The sequence below is a fragment of the Astatotilapia calliptera genome, chromosome 19, assembly GCF_900246225.1.
Source record: "Astatotilapia calliptera chromosome 19, fAstCal1.2, whole genome shotgun sequence".
NCBI lineage: Eukaryota > Metazoa > Chordata > Actinopteri > Cichliformes > Cichlidae > Astatotilapia > Astatotilapia calliptera.
Window position 1 is genome coordinate 15,181,817 of NC_039320.1, and position 20,448 is coordinate 15,202,264.

Here is a 20,448-nt window from a genome sequence, read left to right on the forward strand (position 1 = left end):
AGAGAGGTCAGGATTTGTAGAAGGTTCTTAGTCCCTCAAAATCGATCGTGTCATCCTTCTGCTGACCTGTCAGTAAAATCAACCAAACACAAGGTTAGCGTGAACACACTGTTAGCTTTAATATTTCCTGCTGTAGACTAACCTATGAAGAAATGTAATGGGAAGCCTCCACACTGCCAATATTTAGTAGAAGACTGGTCCAAATGTCAGTTTATCACAGCAAAATCCACCACCAGTGCCAGATAAACTGATGGGATCTCGTGGGACTTTAAACACAACCATCTCCAGGATTTACAGAGAATGATGCTGTCAGCTAAGAAACAGGAAACTATTCACGCTCACTGAAAATAGAGCATGAATAGTTTCACGAGACAATCAAATAAAAGTTATTTAAACTAAAATACTGCTTTGAAACAATTTACCTCATGCTCCATGGATGAAATATTCCCCCCAAAACATAATCCACACTAAACAACATCAGCAGACAGGAAGCTGTTTTGGCATCACATGACATTAAGTTTTATTTTTGAGATGTTTTACAATCAAATCTGTTACACATACAATATAGAAATGAATTGAATATTGAAATGAAATCCAAACAAAAATATCCAGGAATTTTGTGATCATCTTCAATTATCAGAAGTCTGTCACAAATCAGAAAAGATTTAAAAATATGCTTTAGTATGTTTAGAGAAATGAAGCTTTATTGTACAAAATGTGCTATTTTCTAAGATTGAACTTGCCAGTTTTTACTACTTACAACTTAGAACATGAAAATGTATAAAACAAAGACATTTTACTTTCAAATAAGTGAGTATCTTGTTTATGAAGCTTCTTTACTTTTTGTTGCATAAGATAATGATTTTATGAATTTTATCGTTTTAACATAAAAGCTCACAGATTTCAGCGCTACCACCGTATACACCGAGCCCAACAAGGAATGGTATAGTATCGTTGGTACTGCACTGGATATAGACTCTGTGGAGGAGAGTCATGGTTTGAGTGCTTTCAGAGACGCTGTAGAAGGACAGATAAGCGTACTTATATGAACTCTTTTTAAAATGATTCAGGAACACTCCAATTCTCGAGGACTGTGGACCTTTAATGAAAGTGCTCCAGTTGTTATTTCTGAATGTATAACCGCCACTGAAACACTCCAGCGCCCATGAACCGTTATTGTTTCCAAAAAGACTCTCTCTTCCTGATCTGCTTACACTGCTGTAAGCTAATGCTATAAAGACATCGTCCCCGCTCCACTCCACCTCCCAGTAAGAAGGTCCTGTGAAAATCTCTCTGCTCAACACCTGAGGCCAGTCAGTGAATCTGTCGGCGTGATCATAGCGCCTGATTGTCTGAGTATGACTATATTTTGCTTTTAAGCCAGGCCCAAGCACAACACGCTGGTGTGCTGTGTTTGGGTTAAATGTGATTTCACATTTATATTTTAGGAATTCAGCTCTGGTCTTGGGCTCTGTCTCTGACAGTGAAACATTACCCTGAGCAGTTATGGTCCATTCAACATTGTCCTGCAGTTTCTCTCTGGTCTCTGACACAGCTGCTGCCACATCCTCGGTGTAGCTCTCAGGATGAATATTGATGCTGGCTAAGTCTGGAGCTTCACTGAGACATGACAGCAAGGTGTAGTTGTGTAGAAACTGGGTGGGGTCCTCTGTGTGAGAGAGCTGCTCCAACTCAGCTTTTCTCCTCCTCAGCTCAGAGATCTCCTGCTGCAGGACCTTCAAGCTTTTCTCTTTCTCTTTAATTTTCCTCTCGATGTCCATCTCTCTCTCTTTGAGCTCTCTCTGCTTCTCGCTCATTTCTGCTGCAGTTGAAACTGTGTCGTGGCCTTTATGTTCATCCATGGAGCACAGATAACAGATACACTGCTGATCAGTGCGGCAGAAGATCTTCATCACCTCATTGTGGCGAGGGCACATGATCTCCTGGAGCTTCTGGGAGGGGTCCACCAGCTTGTGTTTCTTTAATGCTGCTACTTCATAGTGAGGCTGGAGGTGCTGCTCACAGTAAGAGACCAGACACTGCAGACAGGACTTGACAGCTTTCAGCTTTGTCTCAGTGCAGAAATCACAGCTCACATCTTCATGTTCAGCATGACAGAGATCAGCTTTAGCAGCTTGGAGTCCAGTCTTCTTTGTTTCCTCCACTAAATCTGCTATCACGGTGTTTCTCACCAGAGCAGGCCTCGGTGTGAAGGTCTGTCTGCACTGAGGACAGCTGTGGGTTTCCTTCTGATCCTCTTCATCCCAGTAGCTTTTAACACACTTCATACAGTAGCTGTGTCCACAGGGAATAGTCACCGGATCCTTCAGGAGATCCAAACAGATCGAGCAGCAGAGTTTGTCTCGGTTTACCTGGTTTTCTTGCTGCGCCATTTCCGGAATAAATTCCATCCAACTCATTTCAAACACTCGATGTCGGTTGGAAGAACACAGGAAAGCTTTATTCCTTTATTCTGCGAGGATAATAAGCAGGTCAAACTCACAAGTCTTCTTGCTGGATGATATAAAACTGGAGAAGTTTGACTGTCTGGAAATCTGAAAGTTAGCTTAAGTAATCCAGCGAGGGTTGGTCTCTTAAAGCAACAGTACGTGGTTAACACAAAGGTACAAAGGCCTTTTTACGCCGAGGAAGCGCTAAGTTCCTCCTCTTTATGTGAGCATGAAGAAGGTACAGAAGCGTAGAGCTGCCACCCAGGCAAAAGAAAAATACAAGTGTATCACGTTGTAACGTGAAAAGTTTATTGTTCTAACAAGATACTTTTCACGTTTGAATAACATAATATCACGTTATTACAATATACATAATTATCACGTTCGCACAATATAATATTTATATTGTATGAACGTGATAATTACATTGTTTGAACAAAAAAGTTTTCACGTTATAACATATCTTTTATTGTTCGAGCATGATATATTGCCGTAAAACATCGTGAAGTGGGTGACAGTGCAGATCAGAGTGTGAGAAAATGGCTCGTTTATTGGAATTAATTAAGTTCTATTTATGCTTGGATTGAGGCATGGGGAGATTTGGCTGTTATTGGGCAGTTTGGACAGTATTGTGATAAGCATGCGGACACTTAGAAGAAACCTAAAACGCATGGGACTGTACAGGAGAAAGAATGAGTCCGATTGAGGTGGCAGGATTTCTTATTGATCAACTGGAGGAACACGGGAGGCTCCATGGATACAAACTACACCACATTCAGGCAGGTTATGTTGTCACGCAGAGTACTGTGAGACATTTACTGAAATATCTTGGCCCTTACGGTGTTGAGCAACGACGCAGAAATCGCCTAATGCGATGTATGTAACACGTATGTAAATCCTGGACCAAATTTTATGTGGCATATTGACTCCTATGACAAACTGAAGCCTTTTGGAATCTGTATAAATGGAGCTATTGATGGCCTAATCAAGAGTTATGATTTTTCATGCCTATTCAACAAACAATGATCCCTATTTCATAGCAGAAGTTGAAAAGAGGATGGGAACACCTGCTAGGATTCGCTCTGATTTGGGAACAGAAAATGTCATAATGGCGGAGATGCAACGATTCTTGCGATGGACTATGGATCAGAACGTCAGAAACTGTTTTATTACTGGGTCCAGCCAGGGCCCCGGCCCGTGCCATAGGCCGTATAGGCAAATGCTATGGGCGCCGTCCATCAGGGGGCGCCACGCCAGTGCCACAAATGTTGAAAAAAAAAATTGGTACTATTATTTCTAAATACAAAAAATAATCCCACGTTAATTAAAATGCAAAGTAAAGCTTATTTAATAGAAATATTATTTGTTACAACATTACGCCCCCCCCCCCCCCCCCCCCCACCCCCCCACCACCACCACCACCACCACCACTTTCCCTGCCAGTGGCGGACTCCCTCAGACATCGGTGCGTTGGTGGTTCTTTGTGTCTGGGGGTGGGCGTCCAGGTACACACCGGCTCACTCCTTGGCGGCCGCTTATCGGGGCCTGGAGCCTGGGGTTCGCTCGGGCCACTTCGGAGGTGGGGTCACTCAGGCACAGCTGGCTGCCGGCGGAGCTCACGGGCGCGTCACTGCAACTCCCCCTGGCTTCTGCTCCGCGGCTGCTGAATGAGCCCTCATCTGGGACTCTCCTTAGCTCTTACTGGGACAGTGGCGCAGCTGCCCCTCTGTGGGTCTTCCTTGGTCTCTTGTGTTCTGGGGGCCTCTGGATGTCTGGAGTTTTGATCTCCTCCATACCTGCTTGATACCATAAAGGACAGGGCTGTGGCTCCCCACACTCCCTAGCAGATCATTACATGGAGAAACCTTTGGAATGCAAGCATGCTGATCCACACAGGTATGCACACAGGTGTACACATGGGTATTCACAGACGCGGACTACAGCTTTCTTGGCCTCTGCCTCAAAGATCAATGTGCGCTGTCTATCTTGCGTGCTGCACAATATCGTTTATTACTTAGTAACTATTGATATCTACTGCTAGCTAGTTTATTGTGATGGTGTTTTTTTTTCCTTATTATGTTGCTCTTTGTTGTTTGCTTTCTCTTCTGTTTTTTTTTTCTCCATACAGGTGACCCAGGTGTTTTTTTTGTTTGTTTGTTTGTTTGTTTTTCTCTCTTCCCCCCCTTCTCACCGTCTCTTCTCCCCTTTGGTTTTCTTTCTCTCCCTCTCTTTCTTTCATTCTTTCCCCCTGTCCTATCCCACAGTCATGTCTGTCCCGTTTGTAGCAACTGAAAATAAAATAAATTCATAATTATAATAAAGGTCAATCAAATGGACCAATATGGCAAGGCCATGATGATCCACTTGGTAAAATAAATCCGCTTGGCATCTTTCTTGGCCTTAAGACAACAATTCTGATGGCTATAGATCCAAACGGGACAAAAACAAACAAACAAACAAAAAAAAAAAACAATAACGAGCGACTGTAAAATGATACCCACTGCAACAGCATAGTAACTTTTTGTATGTGTGTGTGGTTCTGGCTTTGCTGAGGATAGTTACAAGCACAACAGCACTGGATGCTCAGAAATGGCTGTGCACTTCATCCTCTTCTCTCCGACAGAATCGTCTGTTGTATTATTAGGATTTATTCACGTCTTGTTGCTATGCATTGTGTGTTTTTTGTACTGATGTTCACGCTGTGCTTATCTCCTCCTGGTGATAAATACCGGGGTGATGGAGAAATGAGAACACAATGTACCTATCCTTCTCTATTGCCTGTGGTGCTGGAAAAATACAGCTTGGTTAAGTGACCCTTTAATCCAGAAGGGGGCAGCACTACATCGTGTCAAACTGGTTTAATATGAACTTTAGCCAGCCTAAATCCTGTTTGTCTGTGTGAGCATGTGGAAATAACTGGTGTTAAGTTTAAAAGGAGAGAAGTGAAAATAAGATTTAATAATCAATGAAAAAGTGGACTTACATGGTAATGTTAATGAAGTTGTCAGCCCACTGATATGGATGGAAATATTTTGCTTTTAATATAAGGTTTTAAAAGAGAAAGAAAGAAAGAAAGTGGATTCATTTTGTTGTTTTATTGTGTATCAGTATAAGCGTGTGCCAGAAACACACCACAGAATTTATAGTCTTAGCTTATTTGCAAAGGCCCGTAGCCTTTAAAATACATGAAACTCAACCACAAACACAGAGGTAGTACAACACACAGTCTGCACAATACAGCTCACAACTGAACAACAGCAAAGTTGGCAAGTCACAAGAAAACCATTGAATAGAGAGCAGCAGATCATCCATAATTGCATTGCTCAGAGTTTCAGGTGTAAATGATCTCAGTCAAAATCCAGACAAACAGCGGTTTGCCGAAATGGGGATTTACATAGAGCCCTTTATACTCCTCACTGGTTGCTCATCATGTTTCTGAGTACAGTCATCTTAAGGGTAACTAAGCACCTGAGGAGCCTGATCATGTGATAATTTGCATACCCTGCATCCTATTTAAAGCATTAAATTTTGGCTCCTGAGCTTAGCTGTGCAGTATGATTCTCAATGGCATAGATGAAGTTGCTTGAAACATTCCTTAGAGATTTTGCTCCATATTAACATCATAGCAACCACTAATGCAAATCTCCCATTTCACACCATCCCGAGGGTGCTCAGTGGACTGCGATGGTTACTGTGGAGACCACTTGAGTACAATGAGTAAATGGTCTGGTTCTTATATAGCGCTTTTCTACTCTTCTGAGCACTCAAAGCACTTTACACAACTTGTGCATTCACCCATTCGCACAAGCACATTTTTCCTAGGTGCTTTCTAACTGACATTCACACACATTCATACTCCGATGAATGCATCGGAGAGCAATGTCGGGTTAGTATCTTGCCCAAGGATATTTGGCATGCAGACTAGGGGAAGCCAGGAATCGAACCACCAACCTTCCAATCAGTAGATGACCTGCTCTACCACCTGAGCTACAGCCACCCTGTCAGTTTGCTGTCATGTTCAAAAAAAATAGTTACAAATGATCTGACCTTTATGACATAGTGTAATCCTGGTTGAAGCAGCCATCAGACAGTACACAGTACTTTATGACCACAGTGCACTGTGGTCTGTAACAATACTCAGGCGGGCTGTGGTGCTTAAATGATGCTCAGTTGGTATGAAGAGGCCTAAAGTGTTCCCCACCACCATTACAGGGTGACCGTGGCTCAGGGGGTTGGGAATCGCATCTGTAACTGGAAGGTCGCCGGTTCGATCCCTGGGCTCTCTGTCCTGGTCATTGTGTCCTTGGGCAAGACACTTTACCCTACTTGCCTACTGGTGTTGGCCAGAGGGGCCGATGGCGCGATATGGCAGCCTTGCTTCTGTCAGTCTGCCCCAGGGCAGCTGTGGCTACAACTGTAGCTTGCCTCCACCAGTGTGTGAATGTGAGAGTGAATGAATAGTGGCATTGTAAAGCGCTTTGGGTGCCTAGAAAAGCGCTATATAAATCCAATCCATTATTATTATTATTATTATCAACAAGCTGAACTGTTGATACAAGTTGTTTACACCAAATTGTGACTCTCTTCTGCTGCTGTAGCCACCTGCTTCAAGGTTCAGTGTGATGTGCATTTAGAGATGCTCTTCTGCATACCTTGGTTATAACAAGTGGTTATTTGAGCTACTGTTGTATTCCTATGAGGTCAAAGCCGTCCGTAAAACCTATTCTGAGATTGATATGTGAGGAAAATCCCAGTAGATCAGCAGTTTCTGTAATATTCAGACCAGCTGGTCTGGCAGCAACAACTATTCCATGTTCAGAGTCACTTAAATCACCTTTTTTGCCTATTCTGATGCTCAATTTGAACTGCAACATGCCTAAATGCAGCTCTGTGGCTGATGTTAGAGTCCTAATCTATGCTTTTTTTACACATGACCTTTGAATTTCTTTATTTCCAGATAAAGAGTGGGGTAATGACAGATTAAAAATCAAGATAAAGGCTAATCGATCAGGAAATAAGTGACTAATCATCCAAGATTTAATTTGAAGAAGTTTAACATAAGTTTTAATATAAGAATGAGCGTTATCAAAAAATAAACGAAAAAGAGGCTATGGTTAGAACTGGAGGATCAATTGCTGGAGTAAAATAAAAAGTATATGTAAAAGGACATGGGTACAGTGTCCATTTATCCAACATCAAATGCAATAAATCACAATAAGAAGGCACACCGCGTTGTAAGCACGTGGATGATTTTATTTACAATATTTTCTTGTGCAGCTGCCTTGTCCCATTACAGCACACTGCTCTCCTGTTAGACCCCAGCATCCTACTGAAGCAGGGAAGGCGTGACCAGGTAATGGAGAACAGCTGTGTGGGTCAGCCTGCTCTAACACCACACCCTGAACTAGCTGCTCCACCCCTTCCCCTAGAGCTGAGCTACAAACCACACCCCACCACAGTGGGTCCATATAGTAGAATAAACAACCATGACAAATATACCAGTTAAGGTTAATTTACCCATAAGTTCCATTCCAAACAGTTCAACAGGCTCAGTTGCCTATCTGGGGGAAGAGGACAGTGTTGCATTACTATTAATGTATTTGAAAACTGTTCCAAGTGTTTAAGTGTTTGATTTCCTTCTATTGGAATAGATCTTTTCTCCTCAATTCACCTCAATCCACTAATGTTGACACTGAGCTCTCAGCTTATCTCTTGATTGCAAACCTTTCCCTGCTGACTGTCTGGTCAGAATAGCAGATTTGTTTAAACTCAAGAAGATCCCACAAAGTTTCTGGAGAACCCCTAGCCACTTATCTAAGAGTTAGTGCAACGTGACTGTATCACCAAATGTCTGGAAATCTAATTGTACTTTACAAAGCTTCACTTGTCCTCACTTTTACATTTTAGAGATGCCTTTTTGAATGAGAGTGGTTGCTGATCAATGGGCATGAGAATTTGCATAATTATGATTCTTCTGCCCTCAGCTGAATGTCTCTATCCAGCTTATGCAGTGAGCTAAACATAAAATGGCTTCAGTAAACACTCAGGAGACCGCGTGCCATTCTTCGGAGCTTTACTGATCCTTATTTTCCTTTTTTGTAAAAAGATTATGCCTTTTCAAGGGCGTCAGATGCAGGAATTTACAGAGACACAGCCAAATGGACCTTCCCTGTCGAGCGCTGGGAGAAAACCACTGCTTGCGCTCTAACATGGTGCTACCCTGTCAACCCACTAGATGGCAGGCTTTGCCCAGACAAGATCAGGAATAAACATATTTTCTGACATGTTGCAACAGTTAATTACAGAACGAATGATTATAACCCGCCATATAACAAACTTATAAAAAACATGCCTTAGAAATAACAGGAGGGACAGAATACTCCCCGCCTGACGTCTGCAGGACGTCACACCAACTAAAGCTGAATCCCACTATTACAAAGGATATTAAGAGTCTTTCAGACTTAGCTCTTAGGTACCAACAAGACGACTTCACTGATGGGTCTCAGGTACACTCTACATTCGCCACTGCGGATGATCTTGACTTCAATCTTCCTTACTCTGCCATCTTGACTGGGGAAGGTCTTTGTGACTAGCCCTAGTGGCCAGTCAATCCTGTTTTCTTGTCCCTCTTTGAGCAGGACCACATCTCCAATTTGTAGATTGGGCTTTGATGCCCTCCACTTGCGACGACCCTGTAGTCCGCTGAGGTACTCTCTCCTCCATCGTCCCCAGAAGATGTTGGCTAGGTACTGTACACGTCTCCATTGCGCTCTAAACAGGTCCTGATCGTGGAACTGACCTGGTGGTACTGGGGGCGCACCAACCTTTTGTGTGAGTAGCATGGCAGGAGTGAGAATCTCAGGATGCTCTGAGTCAGCAGAAAACTGTGGTAAGTGGCCTTGAGTTGACTATTGCAGTGACCTCCGACATGAATGTCACTAACACCTCATGTGTGAGCTTTGCATTTCCGTGCTGCAGCAGCATTACGTCAAGGATCCGCCGACTGACGCCAATCATGCGCTCCCAAGATCCAGCCATGTGCGATGCATGTGGAGGGTTAAATTGCCACTCACAGCTTCTGTCTCCAAGATACTTGTTGATTTTGTCGTTATGACAACCCTTCTTGTCGATTTGGAGTTCTCTGCAAGCACTCACAAAGTTTGTGCCGCAGTCGGATCTGAGTAGTTTAACAGCACCTCGCATGGCAACAAAACGGCGCAGAGCATTAATGAAAGATGAAGTGTCCATTGCTTCTATCACTTCGATATGTATGGCACGAGTGCTCATACACGTAAAGATCACTGCCCATCTCTTGGCCTCTGCTTGACCTCCTCGTGTCTTTCTGACTGTAACAGGCCACGGACCAAAAACATCTAGGCCCACACACGTGAAAGGAGGGTCTGTACACATTCTGTCTTCTGGTAGATCTGACATGATCTGCTCTTGTTGCTTGCCCCTTAATCTGCGGCATATGACACAGTTGAAGATGACACTACTGACGGCTCTTTTCCCACCCACAATCCAAAAACCTGCAGCTCTGATTGCACCTTCGGTGAAGTGTCTGCCCTGATGACATACTTGTGCGTGAAAGTGTCTGATTATGAGCTGGGTTATGTGGTGTTTACTGGGAATGAGCATGGGGTGTGTCTCATCTGTTGACAGTTGAGCTCTTGCGAGCCGGCCACCGACCCTAAGGACTGCATCAGCGTCTATGTAAGGACTCAGCTTGCTAAGTGGACTTTGTGTGCGAATGGACTCACTCTGCTCCATGCGCTTGATGTCATCCGCATACACCTCTTTTTGAACTGCACGAATGATAGTAACCTTGGCCTGCTGGAGCTGTTCTTCTGTAGCATAGTTGTTGCACTTGTGCCATCCACGACATGTGCTCTCTGTTTCACCTTTAAACGACTCGGCAATGTGCAGCAGTCTGGCAATAGTTTTTAGCAGACGACTCCAATTTGAGAATCTCTCGAACCTTGTGGTCCCGAGCTCTTTTTTTGACAGAAAGGTGGCACAGGATACGATATCTGGGCGCAGCTCAGTGTCGTTTTCAGGGCAAACAAGGTCAAAAGGTTCTTTCTGTATTTGTCGTTGGCCTGAATCTGTAAGGAAGGCAGGTCCGCTAAGCCATGTAGAGTGAGACAGATGCTCAGCGGGCAGTGCTCGTGTGGCATGGTCAGCTGGGTTTAGCTGTGTGGGTACGTAATGCCATTGGTGGGTCTGGGTAGAACGCCTAATGCGCTCCACACGGTTATGCACATACACATAAAAGCGTGCATGAGTGGGGCGTGTTGTCCACGTTGGAGTTCCTGCGGGCCTGTGGCTAGATCTTCACTTGGGAAGGCACTGACGACTACAGGGCTGTTGGATGAGATCTTGTGAAGGCGGATGTTAGACTGAGCCAGCATCCTTTGTGTTCTGTGAAGGACGTCAATCGCCTGGGTCTCAGAGGGAAATGACTTTAGCCCATCATCTACATAAAAATGGCGCTCAATAAATTCCCTTACATCACTGCCATATTCTTTCTCTCCTTCCACAGCAGTCTTCTTGAGTCCATAGATGGCAACTGAGGGGGACGGGCAATTCCCAAAAACATGGACTGTCATGTGAAACTCGTCCACTTCTCCATCGAGGTCGTGATCGCGGAACCACAGGAAACGCAGATAATCACGATGGTCCTCTCTGGCCGTGAAGTTGTGAAACATCTGCTCCACGTCAGCCATCACAGCATGTGGGTCACCTCGGAATCTGAGAAGTACACCCACAAGGCTGTTATTGAGATCTGGGCCTTTACACAGTACTTGATTCAGAGACACATTTTCGAACTGGGCGCTTGAATCGAAGACTATTCTGATTTTTGCTGGCTTTTGGGGGTGGTAAACACCAAAGTGTGGGAGATACCAGCATTCTTGGTGGGGTTTGAGAGGGGGTGCCCTTTCTGCATGACCTTTGTCGAAGATCCTTTTCATAAACTCCACATAATGATCTTTCATCTCCGTCTTTCTCTTTAATGTCTTCCGTAGGGACATGAGGCGGTTGAGAGCCTGCTCTCTGTTGTTGGGTAAGCGACGTCGGGGATGACGAAAGGGCAGGGGGGCGACCCAGTTATTTGCATCATCTTTAGCAAACTCTTTGTGCATAATGTTCAGAAACGTCTTATCTTCTGCAGAGAGTGCCATTTTGTCATCATCAGTAGTTTGTTGAAAGATGTGTTTGCCCAGTTCATCTTTGACCTGTGTGCTCTCAAAAAGGGGGCATTCTTCTGTGATCTTCACTTTTGTGTAGATTCTGTTGCCACAGGGAGAGAGAAAACTGGGGCGGCCATTATCCAGTATGTTAGTCTTGTAGGAGTTCAATGTGGGTCTGTGAGCTCCCGAGAGGCAAACATCCCCAACAATTACCCATCCAAGATCAAGCTTTTGGGCATAAGGTGCTTCATTGGGCCCATTTGCCTGGCGTCGAACCTTGTGAGCCTGAATTACATCACGGCCTAAGAGGAGGAGAATATCTGCCTCTGGATCAAGAGGGGGTATTTGTGCAGCTATGTGAGCTAGGTGATGATGAGCAGCTGCAGCTTCTGGGGTGGGTATCTCACTCCTGTTGTCAGGAATCTGATTACACTCTGTCAGTGTTGGTAGTGGTATGGACACTTTTCCGTCCACACCCTCAATGACAAAGCCGTGAGCTCTACGGCCTGTTTTGTTCGTTGTGCCAGAGCATGTTTTCATTGTGTATGGAAAGGCTTCACCATGTACATTAAACATGTCAAAAAAGGGAGAACGAGCCAGTGACACATTACTTTGGTCATCTAAAATTGCGTACATTTTCGTTTTCATTTGAGGGGCTGTGCTGTGATATACTTTCACCATGCAAATTTTAGAACAAGACCGTCCTTGTTGTCCCTGTCCACATACCTCAGTGCAGTTAGATGTAGTCACTGTGGAGCTCGGGATGTCTGGCTCCCCGCCGTGTGCCTCTGGTGTAGAATCAAAGCTCCCACTTCTCCAAGGGGGTGGCCCGGCATGCATGGCGGAGATGTGGGTATCGCTTTTGCACTCCAGACAACGAATATCAGCTTTACAGTCTTTGGCCCTGTGTTCTGTTGATGAGAGACACTTGTAACAGATCGAAAGCCCTTTGAGCAGACTTTTCCGCTCATCCAGTGTTTTCATCCTAAACCCTCTACATTTTGCAAGTGAATGGGGCTTCATGTGTACTGGACACCGTTTGTCGGGATCAAGAGAGTGAGTGTTAGATTTGTTGCTGGGTGTGCCAACCTGTGTTTTGTTTGCTGTTAGCGGGGCTCTAAAATGTGATTGTCTCACCAGTGGCCTTTCTATCCTCATGTGCCCAGTGCTGTAATTTTGTAGGATAAAGCTGGGGTCAGTTTTCATTTCAGCATTGCTATTTACGAACTGGACAAAGTAGGAGAAAGGCGGATAGTGCACTCTGTGTTCTTTCTTATACTTGGACCCCTGTTTGATCCATGACTCTTGCAGGGTATGTGGGAGTTTTTCCACAATTGGGTTTATGCCTCTTGGAGTGTCAAGAAAGCTGAGGCCTGGCAGATATCCTTCGTTTTTTGCTGCTTCAAGTTCCAGGAGGAGATCTGCAAGTTCCTGTAGAAGGTGATTGTCTCTCGGAGTAACTCTGGGAAAGCTCTCTAGGCGTTTGAACAGAGAAGCTTCAATAACTTCTGATGAGCCATAAATCCTGTCTAGCCTTTGCCATAAATGCTGAAGACCTGTTTCTGGATTGTTAACATGGACAGCCCTGATTCTCAGAGCATGCTGGAGAGACTCCCCACTAAGCCACTTAGTGAGCAGATCGAGTTCTTCACTGCACTTTAGGTTTAAATCTTCAGTGGCATTGTGAAACGTAGATCTCCATGCTAGATAAGTCTCTGGCTTGTTATCAAACACTGTCAGTCCTGCTGTCAGTAGGTCACGACGCGAGAGGAGGGCAGCGAGGTCTGATACATCTGCTTGTCGTTGTGGTTTGGCTGCTCCAACATAGTTGGACCAATGGGGAGGTGGAAGTTTGGGCTGCCAAACAGGTGGAGAACTGGGGGGGTACCCACGCGCAGCTGCTGCTGATATGTCCGGCCCTGTAGTGTGGGTGTTGTCTAAGTCACATTTTTGCTCTCTACTGTGTTTTGACTCACCTTCCATATTAGTGTTATTGTGGAAGTGGGTATCTACATACTCTTGAGTGCGGCTGACAGCCGCAGCTATTGTGGCAGGAATGTCTGGTGGCTTCACAGACTCTGCTTGGTCCAGAACTGCAGCCTCTAGGACCCTTGCAGCTGCAAGTGCTGCTTCTGCTTCTCCCTCCTGCTTCAGAGCATTTAGCGCTGCCTCCATCCGGGCCTTTTCGACCTCCATGTCTATTTGGCGTTTGGCATATTCTGCTCTTGCTCGAGCAGCTTCGGCTTCAGCTCGTGCTCGTGCTGCAGCAAGGCTTGCTGCTGAGCTGTTTGACCGGCGTGAAGCTGCTGATCTGCATTCCGACCTGACTTCCAGCTGTGAAAGCTGCGAGGTGTCCCCGTGGTTGGACATGATTGCTGTCGCTGGAGTGTCTCAGGATCCTGGCAGTGCACTTGATGCGTGGACAATCTTTTTACTCTTCTGCCCTCAGCTGAATGTCTCTATCCAGCTTATGCAGTGAGCTAAACATAAAATGGCTTCAGTAAACACTCAGGAGACCGCGTGCCATTCTTCGGAGCTTTACTGATCCTAATTTTCCTTTTTTGTAAAAAGATTATGCCTTTTCAAGGGCGTCAGATGCAGGAATTTACAGAGACACAGCCAAATGGACCTTCCCTGTCGAGCGCTGGGAGAAAACCACTGCTTGCGCTCTAACATGGTGCTACCCTGTCAACCCACTAGATGGCAGGCTTTGCCCAGACAAGATCAGGAATAAACATATTTTCTGACATGTTGCAACAGTTAATTACAGAACGAATGATTATAACCCGCCATATAACAAACTTATAAAAAACATGCCTTAGAAATAACAGGAGGGACAGAATAATGATGAATAAACTGACTTCTCAGCCCATTGTTCCTTCAGTGGGCTGGTTTCAGTCATTATGCAAATCTCCAAAAGTTGATTCTGTTCATCTGGACGTAGCGTTTTGTGGGAGAAACGTTTCGTCACTCATCCAAGTGACTTCTTCGGTCTCAGCTGACTGCAGGTTTCCCCAATCTTATAAACAGTACATTTGCATAATGACTGAAACCAGCCCACTGAAGGAACAAAGGGCTGGGAGGTCGACCGTTTAAATATTTTGTTACTCTGAAAATATGGCAGTATGAAGCTAAACCTTTAGCCTGACGGCTAAAGCAATGCTAAGATTTCCACGGAAACGATCAGCGGACATCGTTAAAGTACTATTGGTCTACATTCTTCTTCTATGGTAGAAGCCTGGGCAGAGTAACAGCCAACTTTAAACTGCGCCATCTGTTGGCACAAATTACATTAGAAAACATTATTACGACAACACGTTTTTTGGGGAAAATAACAGAGATTGAAACTTTATTGATAATTTGTCCAAGTTGAAAAATGCCCTCCTCCAAAAATATCACGTGACAACCTCATTGCCTTACAGAATTATGACGTCACACACGTAGAATCTTACCACCATTCTTTCCTTTGATCCGTTGACCCTTAAAACCTATAAATAGGGGTGAAGAGCAACGACTTTTAGTCCGTTTCTCGCAGCCTTGATGTGTGCAGCATTGAACCGTTCGCCAGAAAAGCCTTTTGAAATATTTGGATCCTTTGCAGTTGTAACTGTATCCAGACCCAACATGTCTCAAACAAATCCAAAGGGACAAGAAGTTGACCCATACGCTCTTCCCTGGGATGAGCCACTAGACTCTTCCCTTTCCTCTCTTCCTTGGTGTGACCAAGTGGAACTAGAGGAAAAGCGTTTGGAAGAAATGGAGGATGAAGCGCTCAGAAACACAGAGAAGATTAAGTTCTTGATGGAGGAAAATGAGCGAAAGAGCGCTGAACTAAAAAAGTTGTCATACCAGCTTCAAGAAAAGGAAGCTATTATTGAGGAGAAACAACAAGCTCTCCATGACATGGACAAAAAGAACCAGGAGCTCCAAGGAAAGCTTGATGAAGCCCTGCAACAAAATAAAAAACTTGTCCAAGAGAAGAAACAAGATGGCATGAAGAAGAGAGGGCTGCACAGCAATCTCCAAGAAATGGAGCTAATGTACAGTGTATACAAAAAAAAGCTTGATCGCACACTGCTAGAAAATGAAAAGCTTCTCCAAGAGAAAAGGCAACAGGAGTTAAAAGAGAAAGAAATGCATTCCAAGCTTCAGAGCATCAAGCAACACAATGAAAGCTTGCAAGGAAAGCTTGATGAAGCTCTTCGACAAAATAGAAAACTCCTCCAAGAGAAGAAAGAAGATGCATGAAGAAGAGAGGGCTGCACTCCAATCTCCGAGACATGGAGCTAATGTACAGTGTTGACAAAAAAAGGCTTGATCGCACAGAGCAAGCAAATGAGAAGCTCCTCGAAGAGAAAAGGGAACAAGAAATCAAACAAAAAGAAATGGATTCCAATCTGCAGAGCATCAAGCAACAAAATGAAAGCTTGCAAGGAAAGCTTGATGAAGCTCTGCGACAAAATAAAGAAATCCTTCAAGAGAAAGAGCAGCTGGACAGAAAGCAGGGAGACATGGAGTGCCAACTCCAGCTCATGGAGGGAAACGACAGGATGCTGCAGGTAAAGTTGGATGAGACACTGCACAAATATCAAGACCTGCTTCAAGAGAGAGAACAGCTGGTCAGTAAGCAGCGAGAAGAAAAACTTCTTCTCCAGGAGTTTGAGAAGAAAAACCTAAACCTGCAAGAACTTTACAACAAAATGAAGTTCAAAGCATCTGAGCTGGAAGGAGAAAATGAAAAACTACAAAAACAGGAGGCAACATCTAAAGTGCTGAAAGAAAGGTTGGAAGAAAAACAATCCGAAAAAGAAGAAGTGGTGAAAAAATGCAACAAGCTGCAGAAGCAAAACACTGAAAAAATCGAGGAGCTGATCCTCATCCTCGAGAAAAAGCAGAAAAAGAAAAAACGCTTCTTCTGGAGGAAGAACACTCCTTCTTTCACTACTGCCAATGTCACCTCTTCTTCCCCCACCCCTATTCCAGCTTAATTCCCCCCCCCCCCCCCCTTAACTACTAACACCTCTCCCATCTCCCCCATCTCCCTCCCCTCTCTTCACAGTCACCCCCCAACCAGTCCCGACAGTTGACTGCCCCCTCTAGAGCCTGGTTCTGTCATAGGTTTCTTCCTTTAAAGGGAGTTTTTCCTATCCACTGTCGCCTCGTGCTTGCTCAGAGGGGATTGTTGGGGTTTTCTCTCCTCTCTCCCTTTACATCCCACCCACCCCACCTTTTCTTTTTTCTTAATAATTGAACAATAAAAACAATTGGCCGCTAATTAAATGTGTCAAATCAATGTCTTTATTCAAGAATACAAGAAATGGGTAATAGCTGCATGTGTGTTTGTGTGTGTGCATAATATGCATACTTTACGTGTTGGATCCAAATCCCACAAGGAATTAAATAAAACAAGAAGACAAACAAAAACAAATATTTCTCTCCCTTCCCAGGTCAGGAATCAGGATGAGGAAGAAATGAGGTCAGATCAGTGCAGGTTTTTGCACTACTGACATAAAGTTTCTGCTGATTAAAAAAAGTATGTTGATATTTCTGAAATACATTTGCAAACAAATAACTTTGACAACTTGTGTTTTTTCATAAAAGAAAAAAGAAAAATCAGAGAGCAGAGCTGGTAAAACAGCTTAGCTCCGCAGGTTACAGGAGATCAGATGCCAAATACTTTTCATGACAGTCTTCGTTATTGCATAAATCTCCCCTTTTATCATTGATCAGTAAATCACTGCATATACATTCATCTAACCGTTATAATTTCATGAGTAAAGACTCTCAGATGACTGAATGGCAGTTTTAGTAAATGTTGAACTTTATTGTGATTTCTATTTTTAGAATCAATAGCACACATTTTGATTTAGTTTTGCAAGCTGCTGATTTCACACAGATCCACTGCCCAAACGTGCCTTTGAGTTTTTCATCATTTAACAAGAATAGGCTCAGGCAATCATTGTGTAATTAGGCTTTGGGAAGGTCTGGGGACAGGTATGATGGTGGTGGTTTTAAAGCACTGTGGCACAACAGCTTGACTCAGGGAGATGTTAAAGATGCCCGCTAGGACATCAGTCAGCTGGTCAGCACGGGCTCCGAGCACGCGTCCAGGTATATTGTCTGGTCCAGCAGCTTTGTGTGGGTTGACTTTAGTGAGAGTCCTTCTCACACTGGCCGTGGACAGGGACAGCACTTGGTTGTCTGGCAAGGGGGTGGCCCTCTATAGTCCGTCTTGCGTCCCATTTAAGCAAGTGCGTGTTCACACTGCCCCTGGATGTCCTGGCCTCTGAGGTTAAGGTGTACGGCTCCTGGTTGTCAACTGACCAATTTATCATGGCAAAGCCTGTGGTGGACAAAAGATAAGAGGCTGATTATAAAAATGATCCATGCACGCCTTATGACCTACAGCATGTACAGTTAACACAGCTAAATGGCTGTGAAATTGTAAAATTACTTTTGAAATAAAGCTATTCAAAGTCAATTAACTGTGACTATAATAATAGCAATGTTAGCCAGCAAACAAAACGTTAGCACTAATTAAAATAAGCTGCTAGGTGATGTTACTGTTTCAAGTTCTCTCATTGTTTGACATGTAGGGCAGATATTTTGGTGACACTGAGATTAGCCAGACACTAAACAGCAGTGTAATATCAACGCTAGATTAGATGTTTTCTAATCCGATAAAATGACATTATTCCTGTTTATAGAAGATGTTTGTCGTCTGTTTGTTTGACTGACAGGAACAGGAAATAGTGGTTGGAAATTACTGTTGGTGTTACATGAGTGTAAAGAAGGGCTTTAAGCACCTGGGTAAAAACTGGACCCATGATGAAACACTACAACAAGTACAACATATTCTTCAGTTTTAATATGTGACCATACTGTGCAGACTGCTGATGAGTTACACGGTTACATTTCATTAATCATTGTTAAACTAAAGTGGTAAGCAGTTACTTTATCCTTTCACTTAAAACTTCCAGGAAAAACACTACCTTGGCTACTTTTGTGCTTACATTTGATCTATGCTGGGTCACTACTTTTGCACTATAATGCTGCTGCTGACACCTTGGTTCACACTGACAATTAGAAAAAAGCTGATATGAAAAGAAGGATGGAAAATGCCTGGAATTTAGTTACACTTGCAAATACTGCTGCCTCCAAACTGCAAGCATCAATAAAATGTTACAGTATTGTTTTCTAGATCTGTGCATATATCCTTATTGGTAGTTTTCTCGAAATAGAAGCTCTTCATTTAAAAAAAAATAAATCTCTGATAACATTGCTGAAGCTAGCGCCCACCCCTACTGCACGTACTGCAAATATAAAACTGATATATACTTACATCATGAAGCAGTTGATGTTTGGTTTCTGACAAATACAGTAAAGAGGTGCGTTCTCCCCCTCCATACCAGTGTTCTCAGGCACTGGTACATGGTCAGTGTCAGACACTTCACTGTCCTACAACATACCACATAGGACCACATTAGAAATGACATGTATGTAGACATGCTAATTATACCTGGCTAAATGGATGCAGTAACAAAATGTTACTTAACTACTCTAGTTATTAGTTTCCAGATGTGTGCAGTTGCTCCAGTCTTACTGACAGTATACTGTTTCAAACACCAGTGCCAACATTTTATTTTTTAAATCTTAGTATGATTCTGCACCAAGACTTGTGGCCTGTTGCTCGGTAACTTATTGTCTGACTACATTAACTACAGTTCATAAACATCATTCATTTTCTCCTACTTATTTTATTCAGGTTGTATTCCAGCTGTCATAGGGCAAAAGTACACCCTGGACAGGTCGCCAGTCTGTTGGAGGGTTATTAGAGAGACTCAGACAACCACTCACACCAACAGCAACTAACCTAACCCCGCGCATGTCTTTGGAGTTCAACACCAGTCTGGCCGAATCACAGATAAGCAGGGTGTCTGTGCTGCAGAGCACAGCTGTGTCAGAGACTCTCGACATCAATGTAGCGTTAAGGATGCGGAGCGATGGGTGCACTAACGTAATGAAATTATGAGAGTGATCGTCATTGTCTCTATGTTGTTGCGCTCTTATTCGTATTACTGAAACCATATATCTATTCTAGCTCACCCTAAAACTGTGGAGAAAATTGATCTGTTAATAAACGTGGTCAATTATTTGGGAATGTTCTGGCAAGAACGTCGCATTCTTCCGGTGGGGAAACTAATCATAATACATAATAATTATAATAATAATAACAATAATAAATATAATCACCGGTAAAGTCAGTTAGCGAACACTACTGGCATGTAATGCCAATGACGACTGTTAGGTATTTTAGTACCATGGGAGCATTTACTGGATATTGTTTTATAGTGACATTATGCAGGAAAACTCTGTCATTCAATAAGGCCCCTTTGTTTCAGTGTTTTTCTCTTTGACCCAAGAATTGATGTGTGAGAATCACAGGCTGGTACAAGGTTGAAATACCACAGAGATCACTCCCTCAGCTACATTAGTTTCTTAATCTTTTAGACGCCTGTTGAAGGCCAAATGGTTTGTTTCAGATTTCACTAATGTAAGAACTCTTCGTTTTGTGCCTTGAAAATATGTCGCTGAGATAATCACAATTGTAGCTGAACTGATACACTACACAAAGGATGCTTCTTCACCCAAGGGCAGGAAGACGCTGCCTTATCTTGGTCTGTACTGGTTTAAACTGATAAATCTGCTGTCTCATGAATTTTACCCTCTATATAAACTGTTGTACTTGTGAATAAAGTTGAGTCACTTTGGGAAGACAATCTAAAGCAGTCTCTGTTTTCTTGTTC

The 20,448-nt window shown here is 43.5% G+C and overlaps 1 protein-coding gene and 1 long non-coding RNA gene across 2 annotated transcripts; both read right to left on the reverse strand.

Annotated features, from left to right (window-relative positions):
• Positions 1 to 386: 386 nt before the first annotated feature.
• Positions 387 to 2,647, reverse strand: LOC113012172 (E3 ubiquitin/ISG15 ligase TRIM25-like). Its single transcript, XM_026152209.1, has one exon. The coding sequence runs from the start codon at positions 2,418 to 2,420 to the stop codon at positions 882 to 884; it is 1,539 nt and encodes a 512-aa protein (XP_026007994.1). The 5' UTR covers positions 2,421 to 2,647; the 3' UTR covers positions 387 to 881.
• A 14,269-nt stretch (positions 2,648 to 16,916) lies between these two features.
• LOC113012607 (uncharacterized) lies at positions 16,917 to 19,662 on the reverse strand. Its single transcript, XR_003270725.1, has 2 exons — positions 18,984 to 19,662; positions 16,917 to 17,984 (listed from the first exon to the last, which is right to left on the reverse strand). It is a non-coding gene; the product is annotated as an uncharacterized LOC113012607 (long non-coding RNA).
• Positions 19,663 to 20,448: the final 786 nt, after the last annotated feature.

Excerpts from the sequence above, each read along its gene's own strand:
- LOC113012172 (XM_026152209.1), bottom strand. The coding sequence starts at position 2,420 with ATGAGTTGGATGGAATTTATTCCGGAAATGGCGCAGCAAGAAAACCAG.